Genomic DNA, 12,841 nt, shown 5'->3' on the forward strand with positions numbered 1-12,841 from the left:
AGAATACTTAGGTCACACAATTTAATTGTCTGGCATAACACCTACATTTTCCCTGTTAAGAGCTATACAGGAAGCCAAAGCACCAGAAGACAGCGACAGTCTTAAGGTCATTTTTAGGTCTTGCTGAGTATTATGCAAGGTTTCTACAGGGGTACTCACGCAAAGTAGAACCATTGAGAATGCTGTTAAGAAAAGGGGTGAAGTTTGAATGGACCAAACATTTGGAAGAAATATTTAAAGATGTAAAGAAATTAATAATTGAAGCTCCTGTTTTGCAACCTTTATAAACCTAAATGTAAATGTATAATTACTGTTGATGCGAGTTCAACAGGTTTAGGTGCAGTTTTGAGTCAATGGGTCAATGATAAAGAACAAATGGTTGGGTTTGCCTCAAGAACACTTAAACCATCAGAAAAGTCGTATAGCACTATTGAAAGAGAGGCACCGGCGGCTGTATTGGCAGTTCAGATATTTAATGTGTACATATGGAGACGTGCATTTGATCTTTATACAGACCACAAACCTTTGGTGCATATACTTAATGGTAAAACATCTAGTAATGTGTCTTCCAGATTAGTGAGATTATTATCTAAATTTCAGGACCACAATTTTGATGTCAAACATTTGTTTGGTAGTAAAAAAATTCCAGCAGTTTATCTAGAATGTCAGTAGAAAACAATGATACGGAAATACTAGAAGATACGGAATGGGTAAATGCAATTCTAGATGCAATTAAAGAGAGTGGTGGCAAGATTACAGAAGAAAAATGGGAAGAAGCATGTCGTTCTGATGCAAACTTATCAAAAATAAAACATTATATTACACAAGGATGGCCTGAAATAAAATACTTACCTAATGATTTGAAGAAGTACTTTAAAGTAGCTGACGAATTATCAGTAGTTAATGGCATAGTAATGAGTGGAGAAGTGTTTATTCCACCAGAAGATATTACATGAATTGATTGTTTTAGCTCACCAAGGATATCCATGAATGCCTAAAACATGTAAAAGAATTAAACAGTTTTATTAGAGGCCATCCTTGGAGAGTAATGTAAGATCAGTGATTGACAATTGTCCTGATTTGTTAGTCTCAGATAAACATTGGAAGACGAACAAATCTCCTCTGCAACCTGTTCGTTTTCCTGTACATGCATGGGAAAACGTAGGGTTGGATTTCTCAGGACCATTCATATTGTTGCCTTCTGATATAAAGTATCTTATAGTTTTAATTGACTACCACTCTAAATTGATTTATCATTCATTTGTTGAGTCTCCTAGTACTAATTCACATTTTGGGAAAGTGTATTTAAAATAGAAGGTTCACCTAAAGTGATTGTAACTGATAATGGGACTCACCTTGTTTCAGAACGGATGAATAAGTTTTTAAAATGTCATGACATCACACATTATCAAGTTGCTTTATATTCACCCAGTTCTAATGGATTAGTAGAGAGAGCTAATAGCATTATGAAGGAAGGTGTACAAACAGCACATACTTCAGGACGTGATGTGATGGTGTTCCTAAAAGAGAAGATGTGGAACTATAATATCACTCCACATTATACAATGGAAGAGACACCTTTCAATTTGTTAAGAGGACACAGAGTACACACAAGTTTAAATCCAACTTGTTTAAAAAATAAAACCAGTATTGATCAAGAAATGTGAAATATTAACGAAGTTTCACGCACAATAGCTCTGAAACAAGTTAAGATGAAATAATACTCTGACAAGAAACATTGCTTGTATGATAAAAGTTTCAATGATGGAGATTGGGTTTTGATTAAAAATCCTAGGAAGGTTCAAAAGGGAGAATCAAAATTTTCCATCCCTGTGCAAGTGATGATAGTTACAAAAATGTTTGTTTTACTAGATAGGAAAGGCTGGTGGAACAAAAGACAACTTGTTAAAATGTCAGCTACGCAAGCAAACATTATTAAAAGAAAAAGACAGATGGAAGATGGTTGTGATTGGCAAACCTGGTGTCAACCACAAGTAAAGGTAGACAGTCAGAATGATGTGGATGTAAATGTTCAAAAGGTATTTAATTCATAGCCGAGCAGCAACTCTAGCATTGTTTCATCTCGGTTAAGAGAAATTAAGATACCAAATACGTTTCAAGACTATGTTATGTATTAGAGGGAAATTATTTCATTGTATTATTGTAAGGGGGAAGAAGATGTGGTGGGAAGACTTGGAGGAACTTAGAACATTAATCCTTTATCAACCTCATCCATCACCTTCACCCTTTCCCACTCCTCTCCCTGTACTCACCTCTTGTCCTTTTCTCAGTTCAGATTTATCAATCACCCTGTTCCCATCATCCATTTTGCTCATCGTTCTCCATCCTGCACTGTTATTATTATTTCAGCTCTAACACATCTTCATCACATTCTCTACCTTATGATACACATCACTCTCCTACTCCTCTCTAATCCGACCTTTTGTTATTTTTTCTCTTCCATTCTACTTATTACTTTACTCTGCTTTCATCCACCTCTTTTCCTACCATTCTTTTTTGTTATCCTTCCTTTTTTCCTCACCCTCATCTTTTCTATCCTCACACTCTCCTCTAATTAATCTCTATATCGCCTCTATGCACCATTCCTATCACCGTAACCTCTTGTCAAGAATCTAGAATTTTTGATTAAGTTCACTACTCTATAGAGACACAGTGGTGGAAGCTGTGGACCTAGGTTTTTCAGGACTTCTGACAAAAGGCCACCACCACATCCATAATTGTGAGTTAACTGATAATATTAGTGGTCTAAGTGGGTTATGTGCTCAGCCTTTCACAATGCCCTTAACACAATTATTTGCAGCTCAAATAAGTGTGTTGTTTAACAGGGACTGCTAGAAGCTCAGAATTTTTACATTGATGGCAGCACAAACAATTTTTACAGCATCTACTGTCCCAATTCTAGTTGAAAATGGAAAGGATGAATAGCAATATTTTAACTCTGCAGACTGTAGGAACATCTTAGCAGCAAGTGCACTAGGCCACTATATAATCGTATTGGTTTAATACTGAGGGGTTACATTAGCCCTACAGTCCATTTCTATCTGTGTGACATAAATAGAGAATGTGTTGGGAGAGAATAAATGCAGTTCCTTGTGCCCTAAAGGGTGATTTCTCCTCCTTACTGTCCTTCTACTTATGTTAGACTCAGCTATCACCCATGGAGATTTGGAGTAGGTAGGACAGTGGCAGTACATGTTGCCAGCTATCACACAGAATCGTTGCCAAAACTGTTCTTTTTATAACAGGAACTTGCACTGCTCCTGCCCATTCTGTATTTTGGTTCTGTTGGTAAAGCTTGGAAAAGTGTTTTCAATTCCGAAAAGTAAAAATGTATGGCATTGGCAGTTATTTTTTTCATATAGAGCAAGAAGTTAGGAATAGGGACACAGCAGGAAGAAACTAAAACCACTACAAAGATATAAAGTGATTGCATGCAATATTTTTAATTACAAGAAAATGCAAATTATGTGGCCTAATATAGCTTATTTTGAACCAGTATTCATTATTTTCTCAATTTCACATGCTAACTCTGTATGGGCAAAGATTTCACCTCACTAATATCAGTTTAACATCTAAATCCAGCAATCTGCAACAGAGAAATGGCTTGTCTGTTCGCGACAAAAGGCCTGCTACTGCATCGCAACACGTGGTAGTGTTTTAGTTACGTTTGATCAGTTTGAACTAGAAAATCTTTTTGTTAAAATCTGCAAAAAAAGGCACAATGTGGCAAGTGCACCCATACAATAATTTTGTGGTAATCACTACATTTGTAGAATCACAAAATCCCAGCGGGTCTGGCCATGTGTCATCTCTTAAGTAATGCGTAATTGGAGCTTGCAAGCCAACTTGTGCTACAATAAACATGTCACAGGTACCCCTGCTTTTCACGTGTACATTTAAAAAGCCACAATCCCGCGGACTTCACACCTATCCCGGGCACTTCAGGGAGCCCACTGTACTGGTGTTTGTCAGGAAGTTTACCAATTAGGTTCAGAAAGTGAGGCTGCAGGCCCACATGAATCATTAAGAAAAGAAAAGATGTTTTACTTTTATAAGAAACTCGGGAGGGCTAGGGGGCTAACCGGGCCTGAGGTAGTGAGCAGGTAATCTAAATAGTGAGGACCTGCAGTTCTATATTCCGTATATGCTCGATATATTCGTGTAGCACGCCGTAGTTGACGAATATGGAGATTGCAGCGAGGCAGAAGCTTCCCCGCCCCCTGACACACCAAAGCCTGAATGCCAGTGCACTTCGTGAACTAAACACAAGATGTTGCACTTCCCCTTTTCCCTGTCCGAGTCTTTAAGGAGAGCCTCAGAGTGGCCGCTAGATGCCGCTGCTGCTTGTCCCAGCGCCTCCGCTGCTCTGGCCGCTCTAGCCGCGCAGGCTCGCTGGTTCCGCCTCCTTAGCCTCTGACCTCCCGCAGCCTCTTCCTCTTTCGATCCGCCATTGTGGTGACCGGGTGGAAGATCTTCACCATGGTGAGTGAATCCGGCTTCATCCGCTTGCATAGCGGAGAGAGGGGGTGTCGCAGCCCGGTGGGAAGACCCGCGGGAGTCTGCCGTAGTATCTATGTTCTTTATTTCAACGCACAGGACGGTCAGGTCTCGGTTCGTAGTTGTGTAGAGTCCACCAGGATTTAGTGGCGACAGAAAGACTCCGGGTCGGACCCAGTTTATGGTAACTTCCGTAGCGTGCATGCAGCGACTCTTACAAGTTTCACGCTCGGTTCTGCTGTTCCTGTTCAGCGTGTCTAGTCGCGTTTGCAGTCCGGGCTTCTCGGGGGGTTTATGGGGTAATGTTGTTGCTGCAGACGGAGTTACGCAGGTGCTCATTGATGTGTGCTTAGATGCAGTCTTTTAATTACCCACCATTTCTTGTCTTCCAGTCCTCCCACAAGACGTTCAAGATCAAGCGGTTCCTCGCTAAAAAGCAGAAGCAGAACAGACCTATCCCGCAGTGGATCCGCATGAAAACCGGGAACAAGATCAGGTATGTTTCTACACGTAGGTGCTGGCTGTCACCTGAAAAAAGAAAGCTGTTTCACAGTTTACCAGTTAGCTTTCGCGAGTTGTTTAGTGGAATCGACCTGTGAATTGGCGCAGTTTTATATGAACTGTTCAAATATCTTGGTTAACACTAGAATTTCTGTTACTGATTTTGGTGTTTCAGCCTACCGTTTAGTTAACATTAGTTGCTGGGACCCTAAAAACAAATGAGAGCTAGGTTCAAGGGTTTAGAATCATCTCACCTCAACTTTACAGAAAAGACTTAAATATGTCTGTTCACACTGTTATGTTTTATAGCACAAAAGCAGGTTGCAATTACAGCGCTTCGTCTCGTGGAAGCGTTGCCATTAATCCTGCTAAGAGTAAAGATGTTAAAAATGTCTTTTGATTTCACTTTAACATAAATAAAATCGATTATTTTTAACATCTACAGGAATTTTTGCTGTCATGTCTACTTTTGTTTTTTATACATATTAATAACGGTTTCGGTAAAGACAGGTGCGTGTAGATTGTATATTTTATTGAAGATTACATTGGTCAGTGTGACTGAGTTGGTAGTATGCTGGTTTGAGCGGTGATTTGACGTTTAACCACGGAGTTGAGCGATCCGTTTTTCAGTTGTTTGAACCGTGGGTGGGGGAAGCTGGACTGACCAGATGTGTTGTACTTCATCTGAATGACCAGTTTATTCGTATATGGCACTGTTTAGGCTTGGTCTGACAGTTCTGTCTGCGTGGCCTATTGTTTCAAGTCATTCATATATACATGAAGGCTTTGGTTCTATCCAGAGGAGTTTCATTTTAAGCTTTTGGTTGTTAGTCACAACCATCCTTCAGGAAGTGTTTTCACTGGAATTTACGTAGGACTCTTTGCACATCTAAAAAGTGCATTTACGTCGCCACATTACTTCCTATATGGATTCTCTACTTATACTTTTCCCCAGCATTAGTAAATCCAGTAGATCAAACTTTAATGAGAAGCATCATGTGTACGTGCTCCACACGCAGATAGAGCATTACATTTGTAAGCGTCTTTAATTATATGCTTGGCACCAGTGCCTGTTTTAGTCCTTTGAGGAGTAGGGGTTTAGGCCAAGTAGGCCAGGGCTCGATTTATTTATTTCAAGCAGGTCAATCTACTAGGTGGATTGACCCCCCCCTAATATGCCCAAGTTGATATTGAAAAGATAGTTGAGAAATAGGTTGTACACTCAGGTTTATAACATACATTTCAAAATAGAAATTAACGTGAGTTCATAGGTGACCCTATTGGGTATAATTTATAATTCAGATTTCATCCTGTTTGATGCACCAAATTACATATGATTTGAAGCGGATTCCTTGACGAGGACTCGAACACGAGCCGCAGCGGCGAAAGCGCCGTATATTAGCCACTAGGCCAGGGAACCGGCTGCAAATCATATGTAATTTGGTGCATCACACCTGCTGAACATATGAATAATAAAATATCATGCCTAACGGGATCACTCGTGGACTTTTCATTTTCAATTTCTATTTTGGAATTTATGAATATAATATTAGGTTACAACCCAGTTTCACTATAAACTGTTAGTTTAGAATCCATAACCTCTCCTGCAGGTCAAGAAACAACTTTTATCCATAATTGATCAAATTGGCATTTTAAGACCACTGGGTGGTGCCCTTGCTAATTCAAATATTGTGCTTCAAAACCATTTGGTGCCATTCGGCACTCCGGTTTCCACCATGCTAACGGTCTCTACATTCCTGCGTAAGAAAGTGAGGTAACTGACAAGACAACCCCTTGTTACGTTCTCCCTTTGGCTGTCTCATGAAACACGTTTTTAGCAGCTCAATTAATTTAGATTCTATATGGGGGCTCTGCTTTCATTAAACAGCTCTATGGGTCACTAAGTTTGTCTAGGTAATATGGGTGTATCTCACAGCTTCCTCAAAAACCCATGCCCTTATTACTACGAGGCAGGACAATCCTGCAGAACCCGAAGTCCTGAACCACAGGTAGCAACAGTGAGATATTTAGCTTTATATATATATATATACTGCTACCCGTATATGGGTGTTTGATTCCCCATCTTAGATGGAAAGCTTAAAAAAAGTGCCTCAATGCTCCTTGCATACTCTGCAGTCCCTACTCTTCTCAATGGATGCCGACTGCAGGCGTCCTCAAATAGAACGCCCAAGTAGATAAAGATGGGAAGACCTGAACGAAAATCAAACTGTAGGCTTGAGAACATGATTCTGCTGTGCGCACGTCATTCTGATAAGGTCCTGTCCATGATTTTAGCTGTAGAATAAATTTGAGCAGTAGTTCTTAACCTTTTGACTTCTGTGGACCTCCACCTAAATGTTATTGAAATCCGGAAACCCCTAGTGAGTCTTTGACTGAAAACCATGGGTCCCCGTTAAAGTAATTTGGATAATTTAAACCTCGAAACAATACAAAAATACAGCAACATGCATCCATCAAACAAAATACCCAAATTAAATTCTATTTGAAAACAAATATATAACCTGAAAATGCCGATTTAAACGGGAAGGTTGCAGCTTTTCTAAATCCAACATTTGCATTGCTCTTGCGACTCAATAGGAGGACGCCAACTTATCTTTAAACTCCCAAAAGTACATTTTTCACATTTACATTTTAACATTTTCAGTTTAAATGTTGCTTCTTTATTTATATAAACACTTCATTAATTAGTTAACGTTAATTTTCTGAGTTGTCATGGACCCACTAATTAGGAGTCGCAGACCCCCAGGGGTTGCTGGACCACTGGATTAGAGAGATGGACCGATAGCACTTGGTCTGTTTCATCCCCTTCTTAAAAATTGGTACACACATAGTGGGGGACCGTGATGGGGGGGGGGGCGTTGCTTGCTTGCCAATTGCCTTTAGTACATTGGCCAACATAGGTCAAAGTTCGAAATCACCTTTTGAATAGGTCCACCAGAACCCCCATTGACCTGATACCTTGCTCCAAGGTCACATGTTTAGGACGGCAATCACGTCTGTTAATTCAGTAGCCTTACTCCCAGGATCTCTACTCACAATAAGGGCACCTATAGTGGAGGCCGAGGCAGAATATACATTAGAAAAATGGGCCACCCACTTTTCAGAAGGAATTGTAGCTTTAATACCAGACTCTCGGGAATTCTGAAATGAGGAAGGCTGACAAACTTCCATAGGACTTAATGATCTCTGTGAGTGCTTGCTTCCTATAGCAATTCATAGGAGTCCATTCTGATTACTTTCTTGCTCCATTCAAAAGCCCTTTTATACACCGCCCTACAAAAAGAGACCTCGTCATTAATCCCTGGTGCTAATTTGAGTGTTAAGCAGATATTTATATGCCTTGGAATAATGCGAGTCAAACCACTTAGTTTGCTTAACCCTGGCACAGCTTGAGGGGACTGAAAAAAGCTCCTTGACAGACCCAGGCAATCTAGCATAGAAATAACAATAACCACACATTCTGCTTCCTCATGCAAGCAGTCAAAGACTTGTTTGGTGCCTTGACTTTAGTTCAGCAAGCAGTCCTAGCTTGCCCTGCCTTTCCCACCGCATCAAAATTCCTTTTTCTGCTTAATCTCCAAGGGGAGTGTATAAACCTGGGTTGCGTGACTGTGGTGTCCCACAAAAAGAGATTGTTTAATTGTGATTGATAAACACATTATCAAGTACTACGTACTCAGCAAAGCATCCATACATTTCATGTGGAAATAATATCAATCGATAAAATTAAAATTGCCTCTACCAGTAACAGCTGGATGTAAAACTGGAGGGTTTAAAAAAGGCAAACTTGAAACATAATGTAGAAGGTAACAAATGTAGGGCTTCTCCATATGTATTATGCAGAAAATAAATACTGGGCTCACCTGAGGTATCTATCATACCTGAGGATTTACTGGTAGAAAAACGAGTATTAGTCACCCATCCAGTCTTTAATTTTTACTTAAGTCAATCGATGCCAGTACCGTGTGCCCACACAACACATCTATGTATATCTGTATGAACCGGACAGAATAGGACCGCTATCAGAAATGGCTGGAGGAACAAATGTGGATCTATAAAAAGTAACTAAAAGAGCACTAATCAATCATGATAGAACCTAGAAAAAAAGGAATTGGGCCTTCTAAAGAAATGCCTTACATTTCCAGGATCTTAAAATTTACAGCGCACTCGTATGAATCAGATTTTGGGCTGTACCCAGCACGGGGCACCCACTGAACCATATGTAACTGATCATGCACCATCACCTGCTTGCCCCTTACATCGATGAACTACTTTGTAAGTTGCTCTTGATTCGGTGTTGGTCTTAACAGTGGGACACCTTTAAGAATAATAAGTGTCCGATAGTAATTGATGTGCAAAAGTTTTCTCAATTATCGCAGTTGGACTTTTAAGCTGGGTAGTATACAGGAAGGCATAGCAGGTGAAACGGTGCCGGATTTGTTAAATGATGGAGTACTTTGTATTTCCTTGAGTTACACAACACTTTCTCAAATTACTTAACGTTTGTGGGCTCGGTTACTGGGAAGTTATCGGGCCCTCCATATTGTCCACTTTCTTGCAAGTTCACGTGCACCGCCTCCTTAAGTTAAGAGCCCCAGATTGCAGTCACAGTAAGGTTGGGCACGGATTTCCTCCTTCGCATGCAGTGCACACAGCTTCTCTTCCCGCCCCCCCCCCCTTTTTTATTTGCTGGTGGCACGAATGCAGAGAATCTGTATTCAGTTGGGTCTCACCTCCATTCACTGAGTCAATGGAGAGCGTTGCCTGCGGGACACGGGGAAAGACTGTGGATCCATCAACAATAAAATAAAATGTGGAAGCGATTACGGGGTTAGGATTAATGCTATTGCCAGAAGCCTCCAATGCAAGCTGTTCCAGGAACACCCATCCGAAACTCAATGGAATCCTTTTAGGCCCATCTGTCCTAGGTAGGGAATAAAAGGTGTCTAGGACTACAAAACGATGCAAGTTGGAAACGTTAACCAGCAATTTTCAATAAAATAGATTAGAATTGTTACTCGTGGCGGTTTGTTCGTGCGCAAACGGACAGGTGGCACATGCCCAGCTCACTCAACCGGTGAACCAGAAGTGCTTTCACGAGGAGTAATAGAAATCCATATCCCGCTGTGAAATACTCGAAACAACTGTACACCTCCTTAGCAAAACAAAGTCAACACACTACTCTTCTTCCCCCCCCCCCCCCCCCCCCCCACCCCACCCCACCACCCAAAAAAACATACTAACCAGACTTATCAAAGTACATATACAATTTCATTTCCTGCACAAAACTGATTCATTGACACTGTTCTGGAGGCCCTATGACTAGTAAATGCTTAAAAATATGTAGAAATATTTTAATAATATTAAGAAACCATGTATTCAGACATCTCGTCTAGATCGAATTGTGACATGTGGTTATAAACTGATGCATACAAGGTACAAAAAAAGTTATAATTCACTGTACTCCATGTGTTACAACACCAACTTAATCAGACTTTATGTAAGTGGTGAGCATAAAAGGCATGACAGGCAAAATATTGCGTAGTAAATATTTTTGATGAAGGGGCAGGGTTTTCATTGCATCTTTGAGTGCATGTCTTTACTTGCTGAACAAAAAAGGCTGCAAATCCAAAATGTTATTGTGGCGCCAAAGTGAAGCAAAAGCCTTTGACAGCGTAGGTCTTCTAAGAGGCAAAAACTTGGAAATGTGTACTTAATTGGTGGGTAAAATGTAATCAAAGTATCTGCATCGTATCATCAGCCTAGCAAAATGACTTCTTAATTGCATCACTTCCTAAATACAATTACACAAATGGGACTTTATAACCACTCACCAAATTCCACGATCTTTATGGATGGGCATTCCATGCAGTGTAGCAAACCATGAAAACAAGTTAACCAGCACCTATTAGTCTTTGTAATTTGTCATTTTTGAAGAATCTCTAACCGAATGTCTTACGGAGAGATAAGGTTGCCTGTAACCCAAGCTTACAAAAAAAAAATCTTTCTTTAATAACATTGTAAAGTAAATGGGTATATTTGGGAGTTTTGACCACCCTAAGTCAGCGTTTCATGTTGGCTCTTTTATATAGCATTTAGATATTGCTCGGAGAACTTCCTCAAGTGAAAATGGTAAGAAGTGTCGGTCAGGCATTGAAAGATCATCTAATTACACCAAGGATGCAGTTTGTAGATTTTTGTACAAATAAAGCACCAGCAGAGCAAATCTGTTTAGATTGTGTACACATTGTCATAACAATAGTTGCACCATTGTACTTAGATGTCGAAATGCAGATTTTGTATGTGAAGACCAATTGTTGACATACTCATCCATTAGCATTTGGAAAACTTAAGGGAATTAAGAGGCACGGTTATTGTGTATTTTAGCCTCAGTAAAGGCACCCAAATATAATTCTAAAGCTGTATGAAGGAAAAGAGTATAGTCCTGTTGGATTGACCAAAAGTAGTTACGTTGATTCACTCAAGGCACTTAGATGTTCGCTTTAGAGGTGTGTAACTTATACTTGTGGTCCCATTAAAGCTATTATATTACAGTCTATAAAGTTGTCTGATACTGTTCGCCGGGATTTATTTCCACATTTTACTCTACTGCAGGTTCACAAAACTAAATGACGATTGTGTTAAGGATAACATACTACTTATTAGTTGTACAGAGCGAGTAAAGTTACAATATTTAAAATAAGATGTGGTAAAATGAAATTGCACCAAAGTTAGTAATTGTACGTTTTGCATGAGCTTTCCTGCAGCGATACGGAACATCTTAATTAAAAATCACACACCTACATTTGACACTTTGTGATATATAACTGGGCACCTGCTGTAGGATAGAAGGAATCATGGTTCTCCCAGCAGTTCCTGCCCATTACATGCTATTACAAATGTTTCATATTAAGTTTCCATCAGTACCAAAAGGCAGTCTATACCTTTTCATAGTTGGATTCTCCTTGCATTATTTTTCAGTACTGGTACCTCGCTGTGGAACCATGTTGTGTTCTAACGTGTTACTCTGCATTGAAAATCTCTGCATCTGGTAGAAACGTTCATGAATCACTCCAGTCACGAAAGTCAAATGTGGTATTTGTGCAAGCAGGTCTACGAACGGTCATGTTAAAAATGGTACATTGACAATTCGATTAATTTTTTGTAGGTACAACTCCAAGAGAAGACACTGGAGGAGAACCAAGCTGGGACTGTAAAAACAGATCTCCTTATGGATGGCAAAGTATTTCCTGTACATCTGCCTGCAGTCAAAGACCAAATGTAATGCTGGTGGCAGGTTCCCAATGCCTGTACTCATGTTTGCTCTTGAGGACTTGAAAAACATGCTTGGCTACAATAACTGGCATAAATATCTGCATTGTTGCAGATTAAAGTCAACATCGATGATACAATAAACTCACAATAGGTTACCCTCTTGTCTCGAAGACCTTTTGCTTAATTTAGCTATTTCTTGCTGACTTCGTTGTGTTTTATAAAAGTCTGAGTTCTCTCTGCTGCCTTTTCACTGCATTTATTTATTCGGCTGTTCAGCGATACTTACAATGTGGTTTTCAATTGCCATTTTAAGTTTTCAGGTTTTTTTTTTTTTTTTTTTTTAACACCTTAATAGGTTTGCCTCGTTGTTTTGTTTCTCTACCACATGAGAGTTCTATGATTAACAGTATTGGTACTCTCTGGGTGTGTATGCACACACACTTTATTTTGGAGTTTTGCACCCTCACAGGGGGAACGGACATCAACGAGAAAATGGTCAATGTTTGGATTGGCAGGTAACCACATG

At 39.8% G+C, this 12,841-nt stretch overlaps 1 protein-coding gene and 1 non-coding gene across 2 annotated transcripts; both read left to right on the plus strand.

Moving 5' to 3' along the window:
* Positions 1-4,372: 4,372 nt before the first annotated feature.
* Positions 4,373-12,470, plus strand: RPL39 (ribosomal protein L39). The gene is made up of 3 exons (XM_069212230.1): positions 4,373-4,503; positions 4,911-5,014; positions 12,209-12,470. The coding sequence occupies exons 1-3, from the start codon at positions 4,501-4,503 to the stop codon at positions 12,255-12,257; spliced, it is 156 nt and encodes a 51-aa protein (XP_069068331.1). The 5' UTR covers positions 4,373-4,500; the 3' UTR covers positions 12,258-12,470.
* On the plus strand, positions 5,333-5,466 carry LOC138270438 (small nucleolar RNA SNORA69). The gene has a single exon (XR_011200253.1). It is a non-coding gene; the product is annotated as a small nucleolar RNA SNORA69 (small nucleolar RNA).
* Positions 12,471-12,841: the final 371 nt, after the last annotated feature.

Source organism: Pleurodeles waltl, chromosome 2_1 (genome assembly GCF_031143425.1).
Source record: "Pleurodeles waltl isolate 20211129_DDA chromosome 2_1, aPleWal1.hap1.20221129, whole genome shotgun sequence".
NCBI classification, from domain to species: domain Eukaryota; kingdom Metazoa; phylum Chordata; class Amphibia; order Caudata; family Salamandridae; genus Pleurodeles; species Pleurodeles waltl.